This window comes from Varroa destructor, unplaced genomic scaffold (genome assembly GCF_002443255.2).
Source record: "Varroa destructor unplaced genomic scaffold, Vdes_3.0 BEIS01000005.1, whole genome shotgun sequence".
Taxonomy (NCBI): domain Eukaryota; kingdom Metazoa; phylum Arthropoda; class Arachnida; order Mesostigmata; family Varroidae; genus Varroa; species Varroa destructor.
In genome coordinates, this window is record NW_019211458.1 from 30,523,128 (window position 1) to 30,535,705 (window position 12,578).

A 12,578-nucleotide genomic window follows, 5' to 3' on the forward strand; every position below is an offset into this window, starting at 1 on the left:
CTATTTCCGTCACCGAAAGCCATCGACGACGCGTAGGACAGATCACGTCTTGCTACGGGCGTGTAATATAACTACCGCTAAAAACGCGCTAAGTTAACAAATCAATGCGTAACAGTGGCGTCGTGTCACCGACCTCCCAGTAACAGTTTCTACAATTGTTGATATTATGTTTTACTCAGGGGAAATACAATGAAGACTCGACTTGAAACAACAAATGAAGTCCTGCAAAACAATCCGATTTTTGTTTCTATAAATTCAACTATACCTGCGTGTGCTTTATTCATTGATCTTGCATGTTGAAACGTCATGGGTTCCTTCATTTGTCGCCTATTATGGCATCACACTGTTATGAGTAAAAATATCATTTCGAAGACGGCAAAGTGCACAGGGTTAAATGGAATCTAACACTCGTCCTTTTTTTGATATTTAAAATTAATAGGTGTGAGAAAGTCGTTAATCTTACACAAAAACCTAATGATTGAGTTATATAGGTAAAGCAGAGTATAAGGATTGTCGATCCGTACTGTGTACAACAATCGTTATTGGTGGCATACCCTGCCAACCAAATACATGTGATCATTAACATGTATTTCTCGTACCCTTTGGACAGAGTTAAAATGCGAATTCTGCACGTATACGGCGATCTCTACAGCTGATCTGAAAGCTCACGTCGAAATTCACGGACCAGCTCCAGGATCGGCGGATGAATCCTCACAGGACGAAAGCATTCCACCGTCTTCCCCAATAGCCGTAAGGCAGCAGGAGACTGTGAAAGAAAGGCAGGATGTATTTTCCCTAACAAGCAATAGGACATCACCGCTGGTGGCAGATTCAAGTTCACCGCCAACGAAAAACGTTATTGATCGGTTTGAGTTCGTTTTATCATCACGCAACATTCCAGCGAACTATTCGTCGCCCAAACGCAACCAATTTCAATTACTAAATGTTCGACAAGGAGATACGGCCAGCTCGGCCTACTCGGCACAATCTAGTTCTTCAGACCAGGTCAAATGTTCCACAGGGTTGCAGCTTCAGCACACAGCGTCAGGAATAACGTTACCCGAAGACCGTATCAGCAATCTCGTTAGTACCGCTCGGTCGCAGGAACGCCAGGATCCAATAACGAGCGCAACAGTATTCGACAATGATAGCATCAACATTGAGCCAGGTACGGCTAATAACGGTAGCTGCGTTCGCAGTGGGAGTTCTTCAACAGCGGCAGCAGCAGCTGGCCGCGACAGCTTTTCGCCCTCTGCAGGCTCTGCATATGTTACCTCGCAAAATCAAGTAGCAAAAGCATCCCCATTCGCGTGCATGACGCCTTCACGTGAGCCGTTTGCCGACGACGAAGATAACGAAGAGTGGATGGTTCGCTGGAGTAAACCGGCACCTGCTTCAGTGAAAAAAGCGCGTCTGCTCTTTAATCGATATCGCAATATGCGTTCGCCGATCAAAACGCGACGTTCGACGCTACCCACGAAGGCGCCAGTGTATCAGAAACTCGTTCTGCATTTACCATCAGTACTTGAGGATGGCCAGCCGGTTTCAAGTAACTCTGCGGCTGATTTGGCAAACGTTCCTTCTCCATCGACAGCAAGCCAGCTGGCGTCGACTAATATACAGTTAGCGTCACCGATGCATGCGGCGAGCACAACGACCTCGACCGTTATGTCCGAGGAATCAGCCAACAGCAGCAGTAGCAGCGGCAGCACTACCTTGACAGCTACTTCGTATCGAACGAGGTCTGGAAGCGTACCGAAAGCTGACGGAAGCGAGGTCACTTCGCCCAAACTTGTTATTAGAACGACATTCGGCAACAATTCGATCGCGTCTACTACGACGATGTCGGCGGCGGCGGCGGCAGCGGCGGCGGCGGCGGCGGCGGCAGCAGCAGCAGCAGCAGGTAAGATAAGTTTATCCCGTTTATCTATCTTGCAAGCCTTCTAATAGACGTAGTACTGTTAAATATTTTCTTGGCTGGCTTTCGGTGTGAAGTGCCCTACAGTTTTCGTCTCCTGCATACGATGGAAGTCGTGAGGTGCGCGCTCGCCTTCATCGCTGCGCAACTCTCGCATGCATTTTCTGTACTCTGTCTATCTACCGTTAACCATATCAGAAACATAATAATAGTGACCGTGCGGTCACCAGCGAACAGTAACGAGTTAGCGAATCTCAGGGCTGCATGGACGTAACATTGATGGAAAGTGACACCTAGTAATGAAATTTCTCGATTTCCTACCTCTCTTCTTTTGCATTTACCCCTTCGCCTCGTCATTTTAGAGCCGGACTCATCGGTCGCCGCTGCGCCAAAAGTGAAGTTTAAGATTCGACCTCAACGTTTTAAAGAAGTGAAGGAAACTTCTGTTGACGCTGGGACGTCAGACAACATCAGTAGTGTCAGTCATAATAAAAAAGACAATACTAAGAGTGATACGGGTGAGCCTGTTGTCAAAATGCATCTATACCATTGCACGCACTGCAAAATGTTCTTTTCACAATCGGAAAGTCTTAAGGATCATTTACGGGTGCATCATAAGAAGCGCAAGAGCGCTGGCAGCTCGGGCGGCGGCGGAGGCGGCGGCGGAGGCGGCAGCGGCGCCGGTAGTAGTAGCAGCAGCAGCAGCAACAACGGACATCAGGGCAAATGATTATACTAAGAACTAACACGGATAATAATAATAATAATAGTCATAGGAGTGTATTTATTATTAACTTATATTTTATACACTACATTAAAGCTATTTTACCTTGTCCTTACTTCTTTATTCTGAGTGGGCACCTATCCGTAAGCGCAGAAAGATATGAGGGTAGAACCTATATCGTATCTACGTGCTTGCGTGTGTATATGAGAAATGTGCGTGGTAATAATGGCCACCCGTCATTGAGTATCTTTGTGCGCGGGTGTCTATATACGCTTTCTCCGGATGCTGGTTCCTGCTGGATATATATAGGCAATATCTTCGATCAAGTTCAGTATTTGGCATTGTATCGTGGCTCTGCGGACGTGTATTACAGGTCGAAACTCTCAAGATATACATATATACAATATAAATATGACCATAAAACATAATGTTACTACATACTTAGCCGGTTTTGAGTGCAGCTAGGTGTACTCGAAGGTTCTTTGTACCTGCGTTGTATTGAATTCGAGGGAATTTCAAGAATAAGCAATATTACGTAATGGGGTAGGCGAGACAGCCAAAGAGAGCCGTACCAAACTCGATATTCATGTTAGGTTATTATAACTTACTTCGTCGTTGGAAGAGAGTCGACGAAACCTCCTCGATTCTCAATAACTAAACATAAAAGTAACGAAACTCACCGTAGCAATGTGACTAGTAGACGAATATGTAAAATATGACAGTAGCAATTATAGAAATAAAACTACTACAATTGTAAAGAATGATAGCGAGTATTTTCTACAGATCTTCGATTTCTCTTCCTTATTGGTCTTCGACAATCACATACCTGGCAGCTGGTTTACGTACGCGTTACTTTTTTTACTAATGCTGTTTTTCTTACAGATACGAAAGGTGTTCCTATTAACATGACGGGTTCAACAAGGGCGGCAAAGCAGCAATTTCGAGCAGATGACGTAGTCATTCTCTGACAATGGAATCGCATATTGAAATAAAACACTTGTCGTCGTCGTACGGTCTGTACGCCAACGTATTACTATTCCATGACGAAGCAGATCAACAGCTGCGACATCATATATATTACTAATCATTTCACATGTCGAATTTCGATAACATTTTGGTGGTGGCATTGATGGCCTCTTTCTAACTACGAATGGCGGCCTGGAATTCTGAATGTTTTTGTCTACGAAAATCCCCTAGTGAAAACGCTTCATACTGCGTATGGCTAGCGCCTCAAAGTGACATTGAAAAGATCTGATCATCAGAGTGCAGGCGAGTCCTGAATTGAGGCTTTGACTGCAAATAATTTCTTTGGTACAATGAGATGACAAGTCGAAAAAAAAACAACTAATTTATGAGACCTCATTCCCCTTCGTCCTGGTGACGGTCGCGAATTTCAGCAGGACAGCCTATCGATCTGGATACCTCGACAGACGAAGATGAAAGGGAAAAGGATCCCCAAGCTACGATTCGAAGTTCAAGAGACTTCTCGACGACAAGTGCGTCAGTCACGCCGATCACGACAAGAAAACGCATCTCCTCATCGAAAGGCACCTCTGCATTAGCAGACTCGGCCGTTTCAGATTATGCCAACTTGCGGCCAAGACGTTCTGCCCGACCAAGGACAAAAATTTCGTTTTCAACCTCCGAAGACGAAGACCAGCCTATGGAATTGGAAATTGGCGAATTCGAGTGTGATAAATGCTGTTTCCGTACGAAGAAACGCAATGAAATACTCGTGCACAAGCTGGAACACGAAAAGCCATATCAGTGCCAGGTCTGTGGGGTGCGATTAAAGAAACGTACCTTCCTCACGCAACACCTCACGATTCACACGGGCGAGCGGAACTTTAAGTGTGACGTGTGTGGTTTAGCGTTCCGTACATCCAGCAATCTTAAAGGCCATATGGAGGTACATAACGAGACGAAAAGATACAAATGTGATTTGTGCGACGCTAGCTTTGCTCAGGACCGCTATCTCAAGAAACACCTAAAGATTCACTCATCGTCAAAACCCTACCCTTGTGAGGTATGTGATTACCGAGGTCGGACTAGCTATGACCTCAAAGAACATCTATGGGTCCACTCGCCGATTAAACCATACAAATGTTTCGAGCCCGGTTGTGACGCAAGCTTTAGCCGCAAGAACTATCTTGAAAATCACATGGCCCGCAACCATTAGCTTGCCCGAACCCTAATCTTAAAACCTCTGCCTTAAGAGTCGACAATGAATCTTCGGTAAATGGCTATAGAGTACAGAGAAACTTTATGGACGATGAATGACGTCTCGGTCAAATGATGCATAGCCTCTATTGTAAGTGTGTATCTGTATACAGAAAAAATAAAAATAATATCTTGTTGAGTCGGCCGTGTGAGAATGTAGGAAAACTGCAATTATTTGCCCTAAGCGTTCTGTGTGGGCCTGGCTTTTTTTCACGTTTCTGTATCGTCAATTAGAGACTAGCAAGCCTGTAAACAAATTTGTTTTGATATACCATGTGCCAAATTCAAGTATCTGTGTGTTCCATCACCCGAATTTCTAGAGTAGCTATTAAAATCGTCGAAACAACACGTTTCTTTACATATATCATGTCAAATATAACATTTTCTATATGAGAGGCTACGCCCTCGTAAATAATGCGCCTAATCACATTAAGTACTTTGTGTTTGATGGAAATTAACACTATAGAAGGGAGTGTTATTAAATACTTTGTTTCCAATTTCCGGGTGGCATTCAATAGATCCATCATACTCAACCTTGTGAACCTGTATACAAGGGTGTGGGCGACGTCTATCTGATCTGTGGATTCTTTTACTTTTATGCAAAAATGCTTAGACTAACCATTGCAATAGATCTTTTCAGCGGAATTTTACTTCGCATATTTCCTGTTATAAATAGAATCTAAATGAATCTTAGTTACTGACGCAAATCGGTGCCATCAAAAGCTTGATCCATGCGTGCTTTTTGAATAATTAAAAAACAGGTATGCATAGGGCATAGGAGTACGCCAATTTCTTTTTATTTATCGACACTACGTAATCCTATTTTAGTTGTGTTTTTTTTTGAAATGATAGGGTTTCCCGTATTCTATATAAAGGGCGTCGTTACTGAAGGAGAGGTAACGTTCCCAATCTCGCTAGCTCCCTATATCCGTTTGAAACACTGCCGTTGATTTTAGCGAGACATATTTATGACAAATAATTTATTTTGTATTCAGTAGCGTATTTATTAAGCTCGGGGGCATTCCATTAACCAGAGGCCAGTTTACTATATCTAATAAAAAAGCAATAAGACTTTTACAGCATTTATCAGTTTCACGGCTGAGAAAAGCGCGATAATATTAAAGTGAATGATTTACTTAAGTGACGTATCGTCCTTGTAGAAGCGTTAGGGGGCTCATCGGAGGACAACTTTTCCCATGATGTATTGTGGTTGATTTGCCATTTTTTTTTACTTTGATTAACAGATCCATACCGCCAATGTAATCTAGCCAATATTTTTTTCCCTTTAAATTTATGGAAACTTGCGAGGTTGGCGTAATTTTAGAGTTTAAGAGACGAGTAAAGCCGTTTGCCGGGGATCGTAAGAGCTTGGCTATTTTTTTCGAGTGTCAAACCTTCAACCTTTGCCTCAAAGTGCCTTCACGGGTTACGTACACATATAGATATGTATGGATTTTTGTTTTAGAACATCATATAATATTTATAATTTGTCCGTGCCAAATGTTTGTGTGGGTGGCGGATATGAATGCGAAGGTGCGGATAATAACACATGTTATTGAAATATGGCGTACATACAGATCATGTAAAATGGTCTGCTAACAACTGGTAGTGTGTTGACGTGCCGTTGTTTGTATATAATGTCCCAAGAAGTTTGTAATACAATTGCTAAAATATTATTTTTATTAGTTATTCGTAATTTTCTGTATCAGCTGTCAAACCAGGGTTTTACATACTACACATTTTATATAGTGAAACTATTTCAGCTGGCAAAACTATATCAGTCACATCGAAATTTTACAATCAGTGCTCGAACGATGGCTGATAACATTATTTTTGTGCAAAAGCATCTGCTTCAAATGAGTACGTACGTACGTACGTACGTACGTACATCTTGTTTTTATCTGTGCCTTAATATTTACGGGCGAGTGCGTGTTTTTCGCGGTCTGTGTTATAACATTCAAACAGCAATATATGTCAATGTGTATTTTGCTCCGTGTGTCATTATTAAAAAAGTATCATCGTTTATAAATATAGCAGCCTTCATAATCCTTGCAACTCCTCATTACCCCACACGCCTATCATTTGCTAATTCTTCTTGCGCGTTAGGTTCATACTCTAGATTTTTCCTTGAAGTATATCCCAAGGGAGCGTAGATAAGCATAATGTAGATCTTATTACTAATCTTTTTGTCGTGATTATAATGGTTCGTAAGTTTTATCTGCATATGAACTTTGGTTAACTTTTAACTTGACACAAACATGTCCGAATTAACAAGCGAATATTTGAATCGTAAATCTATCAAAATATGGTGGACGTGGTCAAACGTAGCTGGCTTATACCCATAGCAGTCTTAGTCGTATCGAAGCTATGCACAAGAACGACGCGACTTCAACGTTTTAATTATGGATACTAGCAGCTAGTAGGCTGCATTTAGTGAGCTAAGAGGATGTGAAGGATAATGTTTTCTATGTAAAAACGCAGAAAAAGAAGAAGATAACTAAAGAGAGAGAATGTGCGAGAAAGAGCACCGGACTGATATAATTGGTTGCAGCCGATACCTGGAAAAGAATCCTGGCCGCCCAAGAAGGCGAGGACGCGGGCGACGACTATGAAGAAGACGACGATCAGGACGAAGACGACTCATCGTCGTTCATTTGTGCGTTCTGCGAACAGAAGATCTACTCGAACCAGGAAACGCTAATGGAACATGAAGCCAAACATTACTACTTGGCCGGTAAGTGAATAATAATGCTTCGTTACTGCAAACGCTTCCAGAGTCAAAGATTATCTTACTATTTATAGAGACTATTATAATGTGCAGCTCCACCATGTGCTGCCCGACTCTACACAGGGATTTTTGGCCGAGCAATAGGCGTATAGATTACTGGATCTGCCCAGAAGACGCATGTGATACCGTCAAGTGGCTGCTTCTTCTTGCAGGCAAATCACTAGCATGCATGGTTTGCCGCTCGGAGTTCACTACCCGCCGGGACATCATTGTGCATGTACGAAGTCACTACTCGGACAAAGCATTCAAATGCCGCTTCTGCGACTATCAGACAAATCGCAACTTTAACATGAAAGTTCATGTTCGTACGCACACCGATGAGCGGCCTTTTTCATGCACCAACTGCAAGCAGTCGTTCAGACGGAAATACTCGCTGAATCACCATATTAGTCGGCACCACCCCGGTTCCCAATTGTTCTAGGACTTGCTGCTGCAGCAGGGTCAGAGAACGCGGCTTCGACGAACCCGACGGACAACACCGGCTGAAACGACAGTCTCATGCAATGGCAACCCGATTGGGTGGGATGGTCTTGGCAGTTCCGTCGACCGCCTACACAGCCCGTCGGCCACCGTAACGTCCTCGATTTCATCACTATCGTGGCTTTTGGCGTTCTGGACTAATCTGTTTGGACATACCCTGCTGCAGTCACCCGTCTGCGATAACAGAAACGATTAATGAACATATGCTGAACTCGTAACACTATCAATAGGATTAATAAGAGGAAATGCTTTTGTGTGAATACTCTCATTATCAAAGAATAACTACGGAACAAGCTGGAATTCTTTGTAGATTGAAGGTTCGAGTTTACAGAAAACGACGGTCGCTTGCGTAGATCAGTTCGAAAAACATGACGAAAACATTATGCGAGCCATTCGTAGGGAGAGTAATGGATCTTACTTAAACAAAGACAGTATGCCGTTACAACGGTCTTCATCGATAGAGGGAAAGTGACAACTATTGATGTAACGTAAAATAGTCTGATATATAGGGTACTTGGAACAAACTCACATGGATAGCAATGGCTGAGAGGTACGTAATTGCACATTATACGTATTTTGTATATATATATATATATATATATATACATATATATATATACAGGAGACTTACTTAGAATATAATCTATTCCATTGTAAGCGATACGCTCTTTAGAAACAAAACAAATCCTATCGCAATAGTGTACGCTTCCAATCTTTTTTCTCCACTGCTTGTACTGATTCGTAATAGGAACCAATAAAAGGATTACGTATTTGGTAAAGTCGCTTAGATAATATCTGAGCTATAATTTGCCCGCATCTATAGTAATTAGGAGTGCTATAGCTCAATTCAAGGAGAACGATTGTTCGTCAGTAGCAGATTGATTATGACGAAGAGGCAGGATTTGACCTTGTTAGAGCTTTTCCATAAGCTACAACATGTTTCAGTATAGCAAATGCAGAGGTGTCTACGACCAATAGTGAACACACTGTGCGTGACGGTTCCATTAAGCGGGGCATTTAATCCGTACTCGTATATGCACTACGGCGTATCAGAGCGGGGTAGACAGCGTTCACGTAAGACGCAGGAAAAGTTTATATTGCAGTCATGGGCCGACTTCCGTTGTTAGAATATGAACCGAGCGGAACTATCAGTTGTTTGCCCCACGACCAACAAGTAGAACATACCTATGGCGAACGCGATGAAATGCGCAACTAATCTTGAAGAGTTTATCGACGGTAAGTCAGGTTGTCCTTCTACAATCAGGCAGAATTTACCTCCGCGAAACCTAGTTTGGTGGTAGTTGGTAACTTGACATGACCGCACCACCACTGCATCGACATATTGGAAAAGGAAACGATTATTATTGCCACTGCACTTACTCTCTCAAATTCTTATTATGCTACCGCGAGACGACCGAAGAAAGAAGTTAACAGAATGCTGAACTGGACAAATATATAACTTGTTAATATTTATTCCATATGTTTATCTTATGTAAGTTGAGCGTTAATCGGGATCTGTTTAGGATTTTTATGCATCTCGGCACATTATCTAGCGCGTGTAGACAAAGAACAAATGTTAGCGAGCTTCTTCATTCGCAAACTTTACCTCGTTTCAATATGAATCAAATGGACAATGGGAACGAATGATCTCTATTTAAATCGTGTCTTCACCTAAGCAAATACCTATTTATCATAAGTCGTCCATTATGGCAGTACGTATATACGTGAACAGTAACGTTCACACCAAGATCACAGTGGGGGATTGACGAACTAGATACAATTTTGCCAAATTGCGCCAGAACAAATACTGGAACTCAGTGTTCCGTCTGGGGCGAAGCTTAGTCAGCCTTGATATACCTCGTAGACGATTGGCCTATGCGGTACTGATCAGAGCAAAATTTCTATCAGGACGGAAGATTATCGCAGTTCAGGAAGCTAGAATCAGATCACCAAAGTGAACTGCAACAGAAAGTATGTTTTATTAGCCTCAAAGCTTTATTGATTGGCTTAATATTTAGAATGGACATAGCGATAGTGTACCGAAGGTGTTGAATACGTTCCGTGATAAATCCGGTTAAATCTCTACGTCTAGGTGATCTATAAGTGAAACTATGCGTAGAAGAAGACGGTGCAAGGTTTAAGGCTATCCGGTGTAATTGGGAAAGGAGTAAACTGATGAGCCGAAAACATATCTGGAACTGCTTGTTAGTTAGTGACTTCTTTTACTTGACGCGACGACGTTCCATCCAACAATCCTACATCAGTCAAGCGCAGCAGCAGCAGCAGCAGCTATCGGTAGCTCCAAAACAAGTCATCCCGAGTGTGACTAATAACACTCGCTTTGCACCTGAGTCGATGCCGATATTGAAAACAATTCTTTAATCGAGACTTATCGAAATCAAAATGCTCAGACAGGCGCAATCTGAGTTATATGCGCACTCTGTCACGCAACGATCGGACTGTACGTTGGTCGCAGATAATATATTTTTCAAGGTTAAATAAAGTACTGTCTCTACTATTATACACCGATAAACGTTGTATTCATTTTTCCGTTGATCCGATCATGCGTCAGACGTCCCACTCAAGACTCTCGCTAATAATCAAATGTCGTACTCGAACTGCTACCTAAGCAAACTGTAATCAGTAGCAAAAGAAGAAAAAAAAAAACGAGAATAGACAAAGTCTAACATACCGCGTTATCTTCCAGGCGATTCACTCATGGGACCATGGTCATCCCAGACCCAGTGCGAAGCAATCTTCTTACAGGAATCGTGAATGGGTGTACTTTCGTTGTTCTTCTTCTATTTAGTACACATCAAAATATATTGCTGTGCACACAACTTGAAAAACCAACGAAATAAAAAATAAAGCTCAACCGTAACAGTACCTTCAAACTGCTACTAACCACCTTAAATCCTTGAGAGGGGTCATTCATCTGTTGAGTTTAGCCGTCGTTATCGTCGTATTGTTGCCAACACAGACAGATAGATATGCACCTCGAAGTTCACACCTTAAGCAACTATTTGATTGACTTTCAGAAGAACGCTCGGATGGGGTGGAGACAACGCTTTTCTCCACTGAGTTCCTAGAAGGGTCACTAATTTCGAAAATGTTAGAAAATAGTTTCGAGGATTTTAAATGTCGCCTCTGCAACTACCGCTCGAACTTTAAGCATAACCTTAAAAGACATATCCTCTCACATACAGGTAATGATTACAAATACGTATTATAATTATGATTCATTATCATTGTTTACACGTTCTGTAGATCATTACGAAAATCAATGACACTTGCTACTATTATTGCATCTATTATAGGATACTGGAAAAAAAAAACTAAATTTAAATTTTATCAGTTTTAAAAGTGCTAACCAATTTCATATATTTTTTTTTTTTTTTCAATACAGCTAAGTTGTTCAAGTCCGTCTCTAATACTTCGATGTGATTGATTGTTTTGCCCTTCGATACGGCTGTTGATTGATTTAGATGTGCGTCCCTTTGCGTGTAAATTCTGTGGTAAGATGTTACGTACAATGTGTCACCTGCGGCGTCATGAAAGCATTCACACCCGGGCGTTCAATTGTCGCCTATGCACACTCAGCTTCGAACAGCGTAATCGGCTTGTCGCCCACGTCGCGTCACAACACGTCGGGGCGGACCGTGCAAGAGACCTCATTGACGCGTGGCTGAAAATCGGCCGCGAAAATCGAACCGATGAAGACCAACTGCTTGTCGTATGAATTGATTGGTCGGTCGGTCGGTCGGAACTAGTCTGAATATTCGCGGCGATCTCGTTTCACTGAATACAATAAGTCGAGGTTTAACTCTGATTTATTGTTATATTAGATGAAATTCATATGAAAAGCATAGAGTTTGTAAAAAAAAAAAAACAACAGTTTGTTCTAGTTGTAAAAGTTGTAAAAAAAATCGAGACCGTCAGCTGAATAATTTAGGCCACATGAATGGCATGGATAAATTTAGGTCTTGGCCTTGGTAGAGGATTAGCGGTTTTGTGATTTGTCCATGGAGATAGATATACACGCGTCCATTTTTTGAAGCTCATTTGCGAGCCAAGCTTATCCTATAGTCAAAGATATATAATATTTTTTCTACGATAGGTGTCATCACATTTAGGATAGGTGAGTTAGATATAATGGTTTTTTTTTGTTAAGCATAAAAGATAAGAAGGAAGTGTTCTTGGTCAAGTGAGTAACTATATATGGATTTGGGAAAATCTTTGAATTAAACAACGGCGTCAGTAACGGTAAGGACAAGCTACGTATCTGGGTTGGCAAAAGTCAGCTCTAACGTATGCCGCCGCCGTTTCAAAAGCTTTTTTTTTACTGTACTTTTTTTGTTCAATTTAGAATCTCTCTATTAGTCCAAATTTCTAATATATTTATCGCCTAATATGCACTGGGATATACCTCTGCAGCGATCTATATATAT

General features: G+C 41.8%; 2 protein-coding genes across 2 annotated transcripts; both read left to right on the forward strand.

The window, feature by feature from the left end:
- The first annotated feature begins 583 nt into the window (after positions 1-583).
- LOC147755543 (uncharacterized) lies at positions 584-3,403 on the forward strand. Its single transcript, XM_086990017.1, has 2 exons — positions 584-1,903; positions 2,281-3,403. Exons 1-2 carry the CDS (start codon positions 1,315-1,317, stop codon positions 2,646-2,648), a joined length of 957 nt encoding a protein of 318 aa, XP_086846143.1. The 5' UTR covers positions 584-1,314; the 3' UTR covers positions 2,649-3,403.
- A 125-nt stretch (positions 3,404-3,528) lies between these two features.
- LOC111251272 (uncharacterized) lies at positions 3,529-10,811 on the forward strand. Its single transcript, XM_086990507.1, has 4 exons — positions 3,529-4,820; positions 5,152-5,156; positions 7,405-7,596; positions 7,803-10,811. Exons 1-4 carry the CDS (start codon positions 4,306-4,308, stop codon positions 8,069-8,071), a joined length of 981 nt encoding a protein of 326 aa, XP_086846633.1. The 5' UTR covers positions 3,529-4,305; the 3' UTR covers positions 8,072-10,811.
- Positions 10,812-12,578: the final 1,767 nt, after the last annotated feature.

Bases quoted from the DNA above. Each gene is read 5' to 3' on its own strand.
- LOC147755543 (XM_086990017.1), top strand. From the start codon at position 1,315: ATGACGCCTTCACGTGAGCCGTTTGCCGACGACGAAGATAACGAAGAG. The intron at 1,904-2,280 runs GTAAGATAAGTT...TCGTCATTTTAG, and splicing joins GGCAGCAGCAGCAGCAGCAG to AGCCGGACTCATCGGTCGCC.
- LOC111251272 (XM_086990507.1), top strand. From the start codon at position 4,306: ATGGAATTGGAAATTGGCGAATTCGAGTGTGATAAATGCTGTTTCCGT. The intron at 7,597-7,802 runs GTAAGTGAATAA...TTCTTCTTGCAG, and splicing joins CAAACATTACTACTTGGCCG to GCAAATCACTAGCATGCATG.